We start from the raw sequence: 17,070 nt of genomic DNA, 5'->3' as shown, positions 1-17,070 counted from the left end.
AATTTTTCGTGAAAAATGAATCTCACATGATGTACTTGGGGTTATATTTATATCCAACGGTCTAAATTTAATATTGCATTAGCGTCCAGGTAGCCCACCCCCACTTTCACTTCTTTTTCTGCCTCCCCCCCCCCCCCCCCCCAATAATTCCTTTTAAAAAACTGCCCTCTAATTATAGGTCACTGTAACCTTACATCACTGACCATTTAGGAAGGTGACTCGGATACTCACTACTCTCTGCTGCCACGCGTACCCCACCATAGCCCTTTCCCTCTCGTAGCAAATATTATAAAAGAAAAATTAATAAACAGCAAAAATCATCAACTATTTTAACAAAGTGGATAAATATGATTTTTTTTTTGTCATTTTTTGATGTACTATTTTCACGTCCATACCATTATTATAAAACTCAAAGTTAATTTTTATGTTCATGAGAAAATAAAGAGAATTCGTTAAAAATCTAGATTGATACGTATGCGCCTAAATTAAAAACTTGTTAATTTTTTTTTTAAATAAAAAAAATATATATATATTTTAATGTTAACATATATATTAGTCTATTTACTATTAGCCGACCCTTATGTTGTTAAATAACTATGATTGATTCACTTGCCAAAATAAAATAAAATAATATGAAATGTGTAGTTACCTCCACATTATAAATACATGTGGCTAGCGCTAGTTTTTCCTTAGGGAGAAACGCAACCTTCTTGAGTTGTCCTTCCTCGTTCTCTTCCTAAGTTTCTCTTCCACTAAAACAAAAGGAATCCCATCCGTGTCCAAAGAAAATGAAGAACTTAGGGTGTTGCAGCAAGTTTCTTGAGAGCTCTAAGCCCTACTTTGCCATGATCGCCTTACAATTTGGTTATGCTGGCATGAATATTATAACAAAAGTGTCACTTAACCGTGGTATGAGCCACTATGTCCTCGTGGTTTATCGCCATGCCATTGCCACTGCAGTCATCGCTCCATTTGCTTTGTTTTTCGAGAGGTTTAAATCAAGACTCATACGTGGTTTTTGTTTAATCTTGAGCGTACGTAATTAACTCTCAAGTTATCATGATCCTTACAAACCATTCGTTACGTTTCAGGAAAATGCAACCGAAGATCACCTTTCCTGTTTTTATGCAGATATTTGTCCTCGCCCTTCTTGGGTCAGTCTTCTGCTAAACATTTCTTGTTGAATATAGGTTACAGATTAATGTGTTGCTATAGCAACTATATGGTTTATGTTTATGTGCCTTGACACTGAAACCATGTTTTACTTTCATGTTACAGACCTGTGATAGACCAGAACTTTTACTATGCTGGTCTGAAGTACACATCCCCAACTTTCTCCTGTGCGATGAGCAACATGCTTCCTGCTATGACATTTGTCATGGCGGTCATATTCCGGTGAGCCTAGCAAACCAAAAGTCATAATCATCGTCAACATCGCTTCTGTAATTAGGATTCTTATTTGGTGGCAATTCGAGGTTAGAGTTTCCTCTAATTAAAGAGATTCTGGATTTTGTTGCAGGATGGAGAAACTGGACATAAAGAAGGTGAGATGCCAAGCGAAGCTGCTGGGAACTCTAGTGACAGTTGCTGGGGCCATGTTTATGACCTTGTACAAGGGTCCTATTGTAGAGATGCTGTGGTCTAAGTATGTCCATCCACGTAAATCCTATGTGACTGATACCACAGGGACGACTGACAAAGACTGGTTCAAGGGCTCCATTCTGCTCATCATCGCTACTCTTGCTTGGGCTTCCTTGTTTGTTTTGCAAGTAAGTGATGATGCAAAAACTAATGAAAAGAAGATCTGCAAGGGTCCTATGCTTCTTCCCCCACCTTTTCCCTTTCCATTCATGGAAGTAATCAATATATTATTTGTATGAAATGACAGACCAAAGCATTGAAGACATATAAGAACCACCAGCTCACTCTCACGTCACTTGTGTGCTTCGTTGGAACCCTACAAGCTATTGCTGTGACATTTACGATGGAGCACAAGAGCTCTGTTTGGAGAATTGGCTGGGACATGAACCTCCTTGCTGCTGCCTATGCTGTAATTCTCTCTTTCTCTGTTTATATATACTTTTTTTTCTTTGAATTATGTCTGGGAAAACGACTAAGTTTTGTTTCTTCTGCCCTGTTTTTCCCTTCTTTTCCAATGTTTAGGGGATAGTGACATCAAGCATCTCATACTATGTCCAAGGATTGGTGATCAAGAAAAAAGGTCCAGTTTTTGCTACTGCTTTTAGCCCTTTGATGATGATCATTGTAGCCATCTTGGGCTCATTCATATTGGCAGAAAAGATATACCTTGGAGGGTAATTTTCCTCTTCTTCTTTCACTTTTTTTTTAATATCACTCTTGCATGCATGCATATACATACCCTTCATATTTTTATATGATATTTCGTTAGCGTCTTGAGATAAAAAGAAAAAATACATAAGAAATATAATTATAGAGAGTTTTGAAACAAATATACTTATAGTACAAGTAAATATATCTCATCTGTACTCCATTATTTTTATCCTTCTTTTTCGAGATTCTTAAACATGTAGAATACCTATTGTGATCACTTTTTACTAGTCTCAATAGAATCTCTCGTGAAGCACAACAGCACAATTTTTTTTTTTTATTATTATTAATATCAAATTAGTATCAATTACTACTGCATGATTATCATCAAGTCTTGTAAATAGATTATTTAAGTGGATTCCCCTCAATTAACATTATTTAATCTACTCACAACTAATTAGCTTAATTACGCTGGCATGGGTGCAGTATTGTTGGCTCCGCCTTGATAGTTGTGGGCCTATACTCAGTCCTGTGGGGGAAGCACAAGGAGAAGATGGAGGTCGACCCGGAGGAGATACCAGAACCCGTAAAGGGTGTTCAAGGAAATGGCAATTCTATAGTAGTGATTGAAGATATCGAAGCTAATGAAGTTCAGTTGCAGAAAGCAGAAGCCAACAACAATTTCTCTGCGATGGCCATGAGCATGCCCATGGCCCTGCCGGACCTTCCACACAAAGAGAGCCAAAAGCCAAGAGCCTAGTAAAGAGGCCGGAATGGATAAACGGCCGGGAGATGGCATTATTTTTTGCCCTGTTCAATCGCCCATTTTGCTAAGATCTTCTTTAAATTTATATATATGTGGGGTTTTGATGTATTTGTTCTTCTTTTTTCTCTCTTTACTTTGTTATATGATATGGTATGTAAATCAGTGTTCTAAGGACAAGTACTGATCCAAATGATCATGGAAATTAATGAGAGGACCCTAAAGTCTCTTTTCACAAAATTATGGGTCACTGTGTGTCTCTGATGATCATAACTTTCTATGTATTTGGTACTCATGATTTACACGTGGCATAGAACAGAGTTGCTGGCATCTGATGCAGATTCCACTACTGAAGTGGTTAACTTTTTTTTATTTTATTTTATTAACATAGGTGTTTGGACAATGTGCGTATACCTCGATTAATTCTACGGATTCTAAAATTAACGACTATGTAAACTTTTAGTAACCCTGAAATTTATAAAACTCGAACTAGTTATCTATAAAAAAACAAATTTAAAGCACGACTAGTTAAATTACACTCCTTGAAATTTATTAAAATGATTAACTTATTTACATCGGTGTGTGTTGGTGTGTATTGGTATCAATGTTTTGTTTTAAATATAGTTTTGAAATATTCTATTAATCAAATTTGCATGATCTTACTGAGATTTTTTTTTAAAAAAATCTTGATTAAAATAAAACTATAAATTATAGCTTTTATTTATTGATTGAAAAAATCTTGATTAAAATAAAAATATAAATTATAGCTTTTATTTATTGATTGATTAAAATGTGAAACGCATAGCCCTGTTGATGGGCTATATGCTCTGATGAGAATCTTAAATATTGCAGCCATGTTCTTGCATCTGATTCTACATGTGTGACAAAAAAGCAGAGGATCTCTAGCTACCATGTCTTGATGACATAGTGAGAGACAATTTGGACACCATTAAAAAGTAGAAAGATCTAGTTTGATCTATCAATAGTTGCTTTATTATTTTTATTCTTTTTTGTCTAATTTCCTAGCATTAGATTATAAGGGTGTGGTTGCTGACAAGCAGATCACTATCACGAATTTCACGAATTCCATATTCTCGTTTGATCTATCATTTGATCTTGATTTCCCCCCCTTATGATTGATTTTTTCTCTCTCTTAAAAAACTGAAAAGATTTTGGATAGAAGGATATAATTGAGAATTATTTTATTAATTAAAAAATCAATTGAATAACAGAAGGTTATATGTTAGAAGCTCAACTTGAGATTCGTTAAATAGTTTGGGGACTGATTTGACGTTTTCCAAGAAAAGGAACTCCATGAAAACCTTCTTTGAATCTCACGAGCCCTAGCTTTCATGTCAGTTAGCCATATATTCTCACCATGCTGCGAGCTTGACAATGGCCTATAAATATTCTTGGACATGGACTTATACTTTAAGTCAATTTTGATTTCTAGAGAGAATACATGCATAACATGAAGCTAGCAAGGCATCAATGAATAATATTTTTTAGGAAAAAATCTTTCACATGATATATATACGTGTATAAAAAAATTTAAAACCTTGATCTAATTAATTAAAAAGTCTAAGACCCTAATTATAAATTATTCTTTTATAGAGAATGTTCACATCGTGCAACAAGCTAGCTTTTCCTAAGTAAGAAACTTTGTACTAACTTGAAAGATAAGATTTGTACGTATTGCATGATGGTATAGATATCGTGCCCATGTTTGTATTTCTTATGCTTAAGAACCATTACATGTATTGCTTTGTTCTTTAAGTGAAAATTACTGTTGTGAAGTTTGTCCGGGTAAGGTCTCACATCAAATAAAAAACAGAGTTAATCTTCATCAAAAACTGACTGACTTGTGATTTTTTAATATATATATATATATATATATATATATATATATATATATGTTTTTTTTTTTAAAAAAAAAAAACATAGTGTTATTTTGATTTTTTTTTTAATAATTAATCCAAGTTAATCTAGATTTATTCACTTAAATTATAACCTGAATTTACACGAAGTTAATTCCTATAACAAGTTTAATAACTATATTGAAAACCATTACCAATAAGATGGATTTGTAATTTAAAAAAAACTATATAATTTGTAGTGAGCTTAAAATTTTGGTCTTTTGGTGATTTGTGGTTTCCTTTGGTTTAGTTGCTGAGAATAAGTCCTCCAACTTTACAATGTTTTTCTATTAATCAATTCTTAATTGTTTAAAATTATAAAATTTATATTATTTTAGCCTCAAACATATATATTGAATATTTAATAATAGTATTATATTTTTTTCTGAATATTTTTACGAAAATAATAGTACTTGTCCTTTAAAAATTCCATTTTCCGATTCCCTATGGTTCAATAAATAAAATAAAGAGCAAAAATAACCAAAAGAACTCCCGGCGAATATGTGTTAGAAAATCCATCCTCTTGTCGGTACATGAAAACAGGGTTTAGCCTTGCCCAAAACACATTTCATACTCTTATATGCTTGCCAAAAAAGAATATCAAAAAAGAAAAGAAAATTCAGTGTATTCCTTTCTGCACTTGTCATTTTCAATATTCCATTTATGTAATGTCATAAATGAATATTGCATCATTGATTCTTGGCTGCATATTGTAAAACAAGTCAACTTGTGATATTATTCTAGCTAGCCATAGAAATGGGTCACCATTTTTCATTATCCAAAGGAGAATTTTCGAACATTATTCAAGAGAAACAAAGAAACCAAGTGTTATGAAATTCAATTCCTTCTTCTTCCATCTATAGTTATTAAACTCAATTCTATAGTCAACTCGGTAGGAAGCCCGTATTAATCAAAGTAAGATAACTATAATTTATAAAAACTAATTTAAAATGATATTTTTATGATAATTGTTTTTTAAATTAAATTTTAATCGAGTTATGAATTAATCTATCAAATTAATTTTAAAATAAATTTTTTATGCACAACCCCGAGCTAAAGGTAAGTAAATTTAATAACATTGCTTGGGCTACAATATACTTTTGGGAAACGAAAAATAAAAGAGAGAATCTCATGACTTATGGCCAAGTAGCTAGGGAACACCATGACACATCAATAATAGAGTGGGTGTCATTTTCATCAGATAGATTGAATATGAAATAACCAGAAGTAGTACAGCTCAATGCGGATAATGTAAACAGCATATAAACCCACTTGAAACAATGTTATCCACACCACAAATCACTTGAGTCGAATGTCCAACATCATTTGACAACGATTCTCCTCATAATTCTACATGTCCTGATTCCACATTTATACATTTGTTTTCATGTCCTAATCCATGAAGCTATATATATAATCTTCTTTGCCAATAATTAATTAACCACTATAAGTTTAAGAAATGTCATTAAGGTTGCCTCGACGTTATAGATCACATGCTAAAATACAATTTCAATTGGATATTCCAATTAAAATCATAATACTCTTTGTTTTTCAAGTTTTATATATTCCAATTTTGCGTTTTTTTTTTTAAAAAATCTAAAAATCATAATCTTAATATACTTTTTAGTTTCCGTGGTTAACTTCTATACTATAAGAGACAAGAAGAACGTATGGAGTTTCTTAATTGTCAAATCAATCCTTAAAAATGATTATATATATGAGATTAGTGAACGTGATCTACGATTAATCCTGCTTGCTTTCTGGGAGGTGGCTGGCATCTAAGACTCTGTTTCTTACTGCATTTTACAATATAATATAATTATAACTATCTATAATTAATTATTAGGAGATCTCTTAGCTATAAAATAATAAGATCTGATTAAAAGCTAAGGGAATCTCGATCCATCGAATTTAGTAGCCGTATCTTGTACATAATGGAGAGAATAAACCTAATCTGAAAGGAACCCAAACTTGAGATAGTGCTGCAAATTCTACTGCCATGTGTATCCATCTAGCTAGCAGATGACGTCACGTATGAGGGAACTTATACCTTCTTCTGCTGTCAATTCTGCGAGGATTCTCGGCCTAAGATTCACAGACATTCCATTGCCAATAGCATGCTTTATTCATTAATCTTTGACAAAAACAAAGCCAGACAAGGTTCCATACACATTACAATATTGCCTCAGTAGTTCACACAGAGAAGCAACATGTGATAAAGTGTTGGTTTCCATTGGTTGCTTATGGTCATCATGGATCTGATCAAGCACACTAACTCCATTTCTATCCACTTCTTGTTAATTTCTTCTCTCTTTTCACAACATAAGCACGCAAGAGAATCGAACTCAAAAACTTGTGGTGCCAAGGACTTGTTGATGATCTCACTTTCTATCTGATTTGAAACACTTTACACCACCCTAGTTTTCTTTCTTTCTCTTTATCTCCGAGTCATTCTGACCACGAATTTTCGATGTTGGATAATACTGTTTTTTACCGTGACAGCAATTGTTTTTTTAAGTTTTTCTTTTTAAAAAAATATATGAAAATAATAATTTTTTTATATTAATATATTAAAACAATTTAAAAGCAATAATTTAAAAACTCGACCGGATCTAATATGTTAATTCAGGACTCGACTAGCCTAGAGTTAGAATCAAGCTGGTTTTAAGAAAAAAAATAAGAGAAGGCAAAGACCCGAGTAATCCAATCAAAAACCAGGACTGACCAGGTAACCCGGTTAACGTGGCAAGACTGGTTAAAAACTCAGTTACAACATAATAATTATTTATTTTTATTTTTTTAACAAAAACAACATAGTTTTGATTTATAAAAAAAATTAAAAAATAAAGTCAAATTTAGATGACTTGTTGACCCAATCAAAACTTGTGATCCAAGCTTTAAATTGGGAAGATCAATACTGGGGTAACCCAATAAAAAACCATGACTGACCAGGTGATTAGTTAATGTGACAAGACTTGGTTAAAAATTCAGTTGCAATATATTAATTATTTATTTTTTTAACAAAAACAATGTAGTTTTTTATTTATAAAAAAAATAAAAAATAAGGTCAATTTTAGATAACTTATCCCGATCAAAACTCATAACTTGAGCTTTAAATTAAAAATTCTGCTTATAATATATATAAAAAATTAATTTAAATAAATAAAATTTTAATTTTCTTCAAAGTGCTTAGCAAAAACGAACAGTGGCTTTAGCATGCACCCCACATAGCTTCTTCATTCTCTGGCCATTCTAAGAATTGAATTCAACGCTCTTTCTAGGAATAATCGAAGTGGTTTAATTAATATTAAACATAGCGAGGCAATGACACTTCTCTTAATCATAATAAGGGTTATTAAACATGACCAACCCAGTAGGTTGATTTAAAAAACTCAATACCTGGAATTCGATTCAAGTTGAATTCCTAGTTAAATCAAATAAAATATTCACCTGATAAAAAAGTCTAATTCAAACCTAACTAAATCAACACCAAGAAAAAAACCTAGAAAACAATTATAATCTTAATTGAAATGTCTAGCAAACTTGTAGCTACACGAAGTAACCCTTATGATTGGAATCCAAAATCTGTTCTCATACATTTCAGAGCTAGAACAAGAAAGATTATTTATTACTTAAATTGCAACGTGAGTTCATTGTCAGACAAGTTATTTGTTTTTAAAAAACAAGAAACTCAAACTCTAGATCTCAGAAGTCGGAAATGCATGACTCTTGTAATTAACTGAATCTCAGAACTGTGCAAAAAAAAAAATTATACTCTTAATTCAGGCTAATCCGAGTACGCTTCTGTGATTATACGGACAAGTTGACACCTTTCTTCTCATTAACAAGAGATAAATACTAGGGGAAATGAGAATTGTAACCTGCATCCTAACTGTACGGTATCATTTACAGTAGGTCATAAGCATGTGAACAGACTAGCAGCCCCGGGAAACAGAATCATCCTTCTGAAGTGCAACATAGTTTATCGGCGTTACATTATGAGCCCTGCTCTCTCTACGTTGCTTTCCAGCTGAGCTTGCATGATGGCCGAAAGGAGTGACCCCGCGTCGTGCTGTCGGTGTTCCAGCCATTGTGTTGGCACTGGTGCTCAGACCCAACGGCTTCTTAATCGCTGACCTTGAACCATAAAGTGCCTCTTGTTCTGAAGCAAATTGTTCTTGCAGACGTTTCTGCTCCTGAAAAACAAACCACAGTGAAAAAAAAGGAGTTCATGACTTTTAGCTATTTTTTTCTTTGTAGGTGAAAGGCCCTTGGTTAAATCGACAGCATGGCTGACTAATTAAGCAGTTCAAGCATAATGAACTTCAGAACAAAAATGTTCATCCAGCACAACCATTATTTGCGCTTGTTGGATGGACAAAGCAACAGATTGTTTACGCTTTTGCAAGGACGACATTATAAGAACAGTGAAGGATGAGTAAAGATGGTGCGCCTGATTTTTCCATGTATGTTCGTGCATTTAAAATTTTCAAGCATCTCAGATTCCAATAATTATAAAAGTAATTGAACATCCTGGTCCATATTTTTCATTTCACTGCTTCGGTAGATTTGGATTGGAACCCTCCATTGCCCCAAGCTAAATTAATTTACTAGTGGAGCTCAAATTCATGGGTGAAGCAAGAAAGGAAAATTTGGGCATAGACGAGTAGAAAATATAAAGCATACCCGAGATCGACGCTTCTCCTCTTCCCTTTCCCGTCTTAACACGGAATATTCCTCCAAGGTATGTAAGAGGGGAGCCTGCATTACAGAAACGACTTAAGGATGGAAAATGCTCAAGCAATTTATTGTTAGAATAGACAGCAAAGAGAAGTCTTGAGTCACCTTGTAATATAAGAAAGGGACTTTTCTCTCTAATTCCCAGGCCTTAACTTTTGAAGTCAAACTTTCAACCATTGCTAGACAACAAAGATATTCAGGTTTGTAAGTTCCAGCTCAATTCTCAAAAATGACAATCTATTTGTCACAATAAAGAATTATGCAGCAAAAACAAATAATAATAATAGCAATTCCTGTGATTTAACTCTGCATTCTAAAAACCTGAGTATTAAAAAATAATAACAGCAATTCCTATGATTTAGCATTTTTATCAAAGCAAGAATAAAATTTCAACATTTTGTTTTGTTTTGTATGCTCAAGCTTGTCAATTATCATTGATAACACGATATTAATAACTGAACTAGTGAGCATATTAACACATGGTTAATGCATCAGATATCTGCTGTCTTTGATTTTGAGTATGTACAACTTTGTGTGGCAAATGGTAATCAGAAAGTCTGTTACCTTTCCCCCACTCAATTTCATACGATGACCAATTCCGCACGGTGCACACAATTCTCAGATTTTGTATTTGTAACAATTGCCATTTGCCAGACAATTTGTACATGGAGAAACACCTCGCCTCTATTCTTTTCAATATAAAGACATAGATTATAGAGAAAGCAAGTCCTAAAGGAGGGTGAAAGTTGGCTACAGAACATGCTTTGGAGCTTGGATAATAATTTAGAAGCTGTTGGCATCTACATGCTCCATACCTTGTTACTTGTTACTAGCTTTCTTGTACCAGACGTTATAGTTCTCCCTAAAGTCCAGGCTCCATTCATTTAAAAGCATAAAAAATGCAGCAGTAAAAAATTCTCTGTATCATTTCTATGAACTTCTACACGTGTCATTTTGTTTTTCACATAAGCTCGCTCCATTGTATTAAATAAACTCACATGGTATTTTGCTGACCAGGGCCCGTGCTTTCTCAGCACGTTTCAGATTTCTGTGTGCTCCTCTTCCCGCACTATACCGATTATCATCCTGGCAATTTAAGAAAAATTGTAAACACTCAGCCGCGGCAACCATTTCAAAAGAAGTTTTACTCTAAAAGAGAATAAGATTCAATGATTTCAACTGGTAGAACATTGACTTGGTGCAATAATACAATTGAAAACCAGGTTCGGGTGTGGGGGGACAAAAGATTACTTTCGGAAATACTCATGAAAATTCAAATTTGGTTTAAATATATTTCACTGAAGTCCAACGCCCCTGTTTGCATCCTGATAATAGGAAGAAAAGAAATGAAAAACAACAGGTCTTTTCATTTTCTCCCACTGAAATAAGCCCTATTGCAACCTGCAAGTTATCACAATCATAGGCCTACAATACCTTTCATAAAGAGAATCAGTTTACTTGTATTATTCGACCCCCCTAAAAGTACATTTCATGAAACTAAAAGGAGAATAGGAAACAAACAATGAGCCACTTTTTTATGCTAGATATAATTTAAGGAGTTGACTGTAATAATGTGTACTGAAGTAACATGATAAATGAAAACCTTGCATGAGCTATGGGAACAGTAATTCAAGATGCAGTTGAGAATTATTATTATTAGCGAGGTATCAAAATGTCAGTAACTTGCTGTCAAAGAGAAGATGGCAAACCAAGAGCTCCTGCTCTGAGCAGAGTGATTTTTTTGGTAATGTGCTTGGAGAGAATATGTATAGAGCTCATATCCAAAGTTACAAACATGATATCCCATTTAAAAGCAAAGAGATATAAACATGAAATGATTGTTGAAGCTGATCATTTCAGTTGTAACTGATTTGATTCCCGCTACTTGACATAGAGAAACCATATCACCTCTATAGCTTATGGATATTTTCCTGTGGGAGTTATAGGGTTTTTAAATGAAGTGCATCATGTCAAGTCTTATGAGTTTCAAGTATTCAACAATTACAGTAAACAGAATATGCGGAGGATAAAAGTCCAATTTCAAAATAGCACATCATAAAATTCTGTGCAAAATAATTACAGTACTAAAGAAACAAAATAAAGAAGTTCGACTGGGGAAGAGGCAGCAATGCACAATAACACTTGTGCATTTTTTTTTTTTTAAATGGAGAAATTATCCACAGATATGTAGTGGTTCCCAGTTGGAGGACCATAAATACAAACGAAACCTAGCATAAGACCCAATGCAGTGTATGAATGTTTGCTACTGTGCTGGGCAGTAGAATGACAACAAAAGAAATAACCTCATATCCCCAATCCGTCAATTATAATTTAACTCGATAGAAATTACCTTTTCATATTCATCAAGCCACTGCTCTTCCTCAGATGCAAATTTCCATTTCTCTACTTTGTCCAATATATCCTTCCGACTAAGAGCTTGCTCTTTGGCTTTTGTGATTTGATCATCCATGCTCGCAAGCAGCTCAGACATGTCAGCATTACCTGTAACACAGTTTGAATTAGAAGAAGATCAACAAATCAAGCATACAGAGTAAACTTGAGTAATCAAGCCACTTTGCTGATTTTTGTAGTCTGGAAGTCAAATAAAAAGAATCAAATAGATAACATGTACAAAACAAAATCAAGAAATAAATTAAAACCCAATCTGCAAAATGTAAAAAAGAAAAAAAAACTTTAAAAATTAAGAACCAATTCTCTGAAAAAATAATCCCGAATAATATTCTTGGACAGGCATGGAATCAGACACGCAAACAGCAAGCAGTGCATTAAAATATGCAATTGTAAATGATGAAAAAAACATGGATAAGGCATGAAGGGCGTGCCATTTGCAAGAGGAAAAAAGAATGCCTTTTTTTTATAGCGAAAGGTAAAAAAGACCTTAAAACTGTCCCCTGCCACATGGGCAGAAAAATGAAATGGCAAACAAGTTTTGCTGAACCCTGTCAAAATAACCAGAGCAATCAAAGCTCTGACTCATATGGTTGACATGTAAATCCAGTCCCTTTAGTGATTCAGCATATTAGTAAAAAATATTTAAAAACAAGAAGTTTTGGTTGAAACCAGATTCTATGAGGCTGATGAGAATCTGCCTCGCTGCATCACTATCTACATCCATATGAACTCCTCTGTAGATTTCCTCCAGCTCATCCTGCCGCTTAAACACCAACTCCTTCATCTTGCTGGCTTTGAGAACATTTAATCTCTCAACTTCAACTTCGGTCTAACAATGACAATGAAGAATTAATATTATTTTCAAAAATAAAAAGACAAAGCTTGATGAAATATAGAAATCCTGAGCTAGGCAGTAAAGGAGAAAAAGAAAGCAACCTGCTCAATAACATCAACAGCGAGGCACCCTAGTCTGGATACGTTATCCACTGAGGCAGAGATTAAGGTAGTGACATGGTCCAATCTTCTCTCGTCAACAGGCGTTTCCATGAGGTCCCATAGCTCTATCAGTTTGTGTCCAAGACCTTGAAGCTAAAATAAGACAAAGCCCATGAAAAAAGGGGGAGCATTTAGTCAAACTTCCAACAAGGCCAACATTAACAAGATATTCATATCCAGCAGCAAACACACTTGAAGGCACTAAATCTGTGTAGGTTATTGAATCACACCTAACAACTTAATGCAAGCCTTATTAAGCAGTTTTGACTTGTTGATAAAAATCAGCATAATTAACAAAACTTGCACAACTTCAAGCTAATACAAAACAAATGAGCAACAAACAGTGTTCCGCAGAAAATAATAATAATAATAATAGCAACAAAAAGAATTTCTTCAGCAGGTTTGCAATTGAAGACCACAAGTAGAGTTAAAAGTTCGCTGTTATCTCACCTTTTCTAGCCTTTGTTGCTTCTCTTGCTTCAGTGAATGTATTGTGCTTGTTAATCTAGCAAGTGTGTCATTGCTAATGCTCTTTGATTGAGCCTTTGATGAATCACTCAGGCTAGGATGAACATCATTGATAGTCTTAAAGAAATCGATTGACATCACCACAGATAGCTCGTGAACTGTTTTAATGCTGCTGTTGACCTTATGTAACCGCAAACTCTGAAAATAAGCAAGATAAAGTATGAAACACGAGTGAGATGAAATCTATATTACCACATATTGCAGAATTATCCAACAAACCTTTTCACTTTGAAGTTCCTTAAGGTGTGACTTTAGTTCCCCCATTCTCTTCACTGTCAGATCACGCTCATCAATTTCTGGGTCAGCAGAATCAAAAGACCTGTCACTGCCAGCTATTTCTGCACAAATTCGAGCTATCTGCGTCTCTGTCTCGTAAAAATCCTTCATTCTTTCTTGCTTCTTCAACCTCAATTCATCCAAAACAGGGTTTACAGCAGATATTTGCTGCTTTAGTGGGCCCTTTCCCTTCTCAAAACAGAAAATAAAAATAAAATAACCCAATCAAAACAAAATACAAAGAAATGAGTCCTCAAATAAAACCCTATATGCATAACAATTGAACAAAACAAAAGCATAGAACAGCAAGTTACAATTGAACACATTCATTTTATTATTTAATTAAAATCTGAAAAAAAAAAAAAATAACTGTATTTTCGCAGATATTTCATAACCATCTTTACCACATGTTTTCTTTTGTTTTGCTCCTTTTAGCCCAATTACTCAATAAAAGAACCATTTATTTCCCAAGCAACAATAACTTCGATGCTAGAAAGCACAAACCGGTGAAAACAAGGAGGCATTTTCCCCAAGTGCAGAAACGAGGTTTGCGATTTCAGCTTTGGCATCAGCCAACAATTGATGCAAATCAGCTTTATACTTCCTGGTGTTTTTAACCTTCCTACGGTAAATATCAAGGCATTCTTGCTCAAGCTGTAGAAGCATCTTGTCCCTTTCGCCATCGTTCTCCCCAATTTCATCCCATATTATCTGGATAATTAACAGCATCAATCACAAATAAACCAATCAATCTCAAGAAATTGAATTATAACGATCAAAATGTACAAGTAACTCTTCTCTTTCACAAAAGAATTAGGGTTTAATCTCTTCCATTTTTCACTCAATTAAAGTTCAATTACTTGAATTCTACATTGCCAAACACTAATTACAATAAATACATTAAAGTAAAAAACTTCTAAAAAAAACAGAAATTAAAAAAGAAGCGAAGTAAATAATGAAGCACCTGCAATTCGTGAAGGAGAGAGGCGCAAGTGGTGCGAGAAGGAGAGACAGTGGTAGAAGAAGGTGGGGGCATAGTTGTCATTTTCGAAAAAGAGAGGTGCTCTAATTTTTTATGGAAAACTTGAAACCCTAGAGACAGATGGAGAGTGAAAGCGTTACGGGTGTCTGTGCTGTTGTTGCCTTTTATGAATGGCTGATTGTGTTTGCAGCAGCAGCAGCGTTACATTTGGATTTTGGATGGAGAGAAAGAGAGAGGGGATCCCAATGGATTTACTGATTTTTATGTTGGCAGTTAAGAGGGAGAATCCCATTTTGAAAAGTAAGGCTCGGATCTTTTTAGATTTGTTTTCGCGCCAAATATCTTTTTATTTTTTCATTTCTAATTTTCCTAACCTTGTTTGTTACCATCAATGTTGCTGAGCCGAGAAAGAGGCCGTTTCCCTCAAATTTAAAAAAAAAAAAACAAAAACAAAAATAAAATTATTAAAAATTATTTTTTATATATTTTCATATTATTTTAATATTCAGATCTCAAAAATAATTTAAAATAAATATTATTTTAATATATTTTTAAGCGAAAAATACTTTGAACTGCTATTGCTATCATATTTTAAATATACTCTAAATTTGATGAGTTGATATATTAAATTTGTGACCATAAATCTAACTAAGCTAAATTTTAAATTGAATTTTTTTGATATTGTTACTCTTAAAATTTAGTTGATTTAGCAACATTAACTAGATTAAATTTTATTCTGAGCACCAAATTTTTTTTTAAAAAAAACTAATGATTCAAATATAAAATGAACATACAATTTATAGATTGAAAGTTTGTTTGGTATTGTAGTAAAAGTTATTTTTTTTAAATAAATATATTAAAATAATATTTTTTTATTTTTAAAAATTTATTTTTGATATCAATACATTAAAACATCTAAAATATAAAAAAAAAAAAAATTTGAAAAAAAATAATTTTTTTAAAATTTTTTTAAAATATAGAAACAAATGGACTATAACAATTATATTTTTTATATTAGATAATTTAAATTTAAATATAATAAACTGTGTGTGTGTAGAAGGGTTTGTTACCGTGTAGTTGCCATTTTGATCTATTTATTGGATAAAAATCTCATTCCTCGAAGATCACATTTGTTGACTTTTATGGTTTGTAATTATTCATTACTCTATGATTTTGAAAATATTAAACTTCTCATAAATGCTTTTCTTTTGTAATAAATTTAGGCGATTTGATTTGCTAAAGATAGAACGTCAAGCTACTCACAAATTCATAAATGACTATATGACTATTGTTTTTTCTAAACTATGAAATCGACATTTCTCTGATTTTAATAAGTGAACTTGCCAATTTTATTTTATCCTATCTTGATATCATTTTGAATAAAATTGTTTAAGATTTTCCTTATCATAAAACGTACCCCAGAGGGTAGATTCAATACACAATTTCAAAGGATGAGTTGATAAATAGAATTGTATATATATCACATGATTTGATTGAGTATGTTCCAACATCATTAGCTGCCCAAATAAAACAGCCCACTGCGTATCTAAGTGAAGGAACAGGCACTGCCAAAATTCCACGTGCCATTATGCCAAAGATCCTTGACATGAAAAATAAAAATTCTAACTTGCATATTTATGGCTGATCATTTCCAAGACAAATCAGCTCCTTCAGGAACCGAAATGGAGCTGGCTCTGGACTCTTTGCACTCCTAGCTAGGAAGATTAGAATGCTGATCTGGATGGTTTTCCTTAAGGACTGCCTCCCAACTAATCTTTTTTGATTCAGACGTCATCTTATTTTGAGTCCTCTACGCTACCGTTGCAAGCAGGAGCCAGAAGATATCTTCCATTACTTGAGGCAAGGGCGGAGCTGTGCTGAGGTCTAGGGTGGGCTCTAGCACAGGGTAAAATTTTATCATTATTTTTTTGACTAGTTTTATATAAAATAAATTTTTAATTAAGTTATCAAAAAATTTTACAAATTTGCGTAGAGCTTTGTAATATAATACTTTAACTTGGATTAAAATTTCAGAATTTTTGAAGAAATTTAGAAATTTAATGAAAAATCACAATTTGACTAGTTTTACGTTATTGAACATAATTTTCAATCCGACTATTAAATTGAGCTGAAATTTTACAAGGAATCTTAAAATATATTGAATAAAA

General features: G+C 33.2%; 2 protein-coding genes across 2 annotated transcripts; one reads left to right on the top strand and one right to left on the bottom strand.

Annotated features, from left to right (window-relative positions):
- The first annotated feature begins 678 nt into the window (after nt 1-678).
- LOC118054747 (WAT1-related protein At5g07050) lies at nt 679-3,292 on the top strand. Its single transcript, XM_035066443.2, has 7 exons — nt 679-991; nt 1,092-1,154; nt 1,279-1,395; nt 1,520-1,769; nt 1,889-2,050; nt 2,164-2,315; nt 2,776-3,292. The coding sequence occupies exons 1-7, from the start codon at nt 789-791 to the stop codon at nt 3,047-3,049; spliced, it is 1,221 nt and encodes a 406-aa protein (XP_034922334.1). The 5' UTR covers nt 679-788; the 3' UTR covers nt 3,050-3,292.
- A 5,283-nt stretch (nt 3,293-8,575) lies between these two features.
- LOC118054746 (65-kDa microtubule-associated protein 5) lies at nt 8,576-15,204 on the bottom strand. The gene is made up of 11 exons (XM_035066442.2): nt 14,885-15,204; nt 14,425-14,631; nt 13,864-14,109; nt 13,567-13,782; nt 13,057-13,209; nt 12,790-12,949; nt 12,059-12,210; nt 10,707-10,794; nt 9,814-9,887; nt 9,655-9,729; nt 8,576-9,164 (listed from the first exon to the last, which is right to left on the bottom strand). The coding sequence occupies exons 1-11, from the start codon at nt 14,963-14,965 to the stop codon at nt 8,904-8,906; spliced, it is 1,713 nt and encodes a 570-aa protein (XP_034922333.1). The 5' UTR covers nt 14,966-15,204; the 3' UTR covers nt 8,576-8,903.
- Between the last annotated feature and the right edge of the window lie 1,866 nt (nt 15,205-17,070).

This window comes from Populus alba, chromosome 3 (assembly GCF_005239225.2).
Source record: "Populus alba chromosome 3, ASM523922v2, whole genome shotgun sequence".
Taxonomy (NCBI): Eukaryota; Viridiplantae; Streptophyta; class Magnoliopsida; order Malpighiales; family Salicaceae; genus Populus; species Populus alba.
The sequence above is the reverse complement of the archived record's forward strand: the minus strand, read 5'-3'. Positions and strand labels throughout refer to the sequence as shown.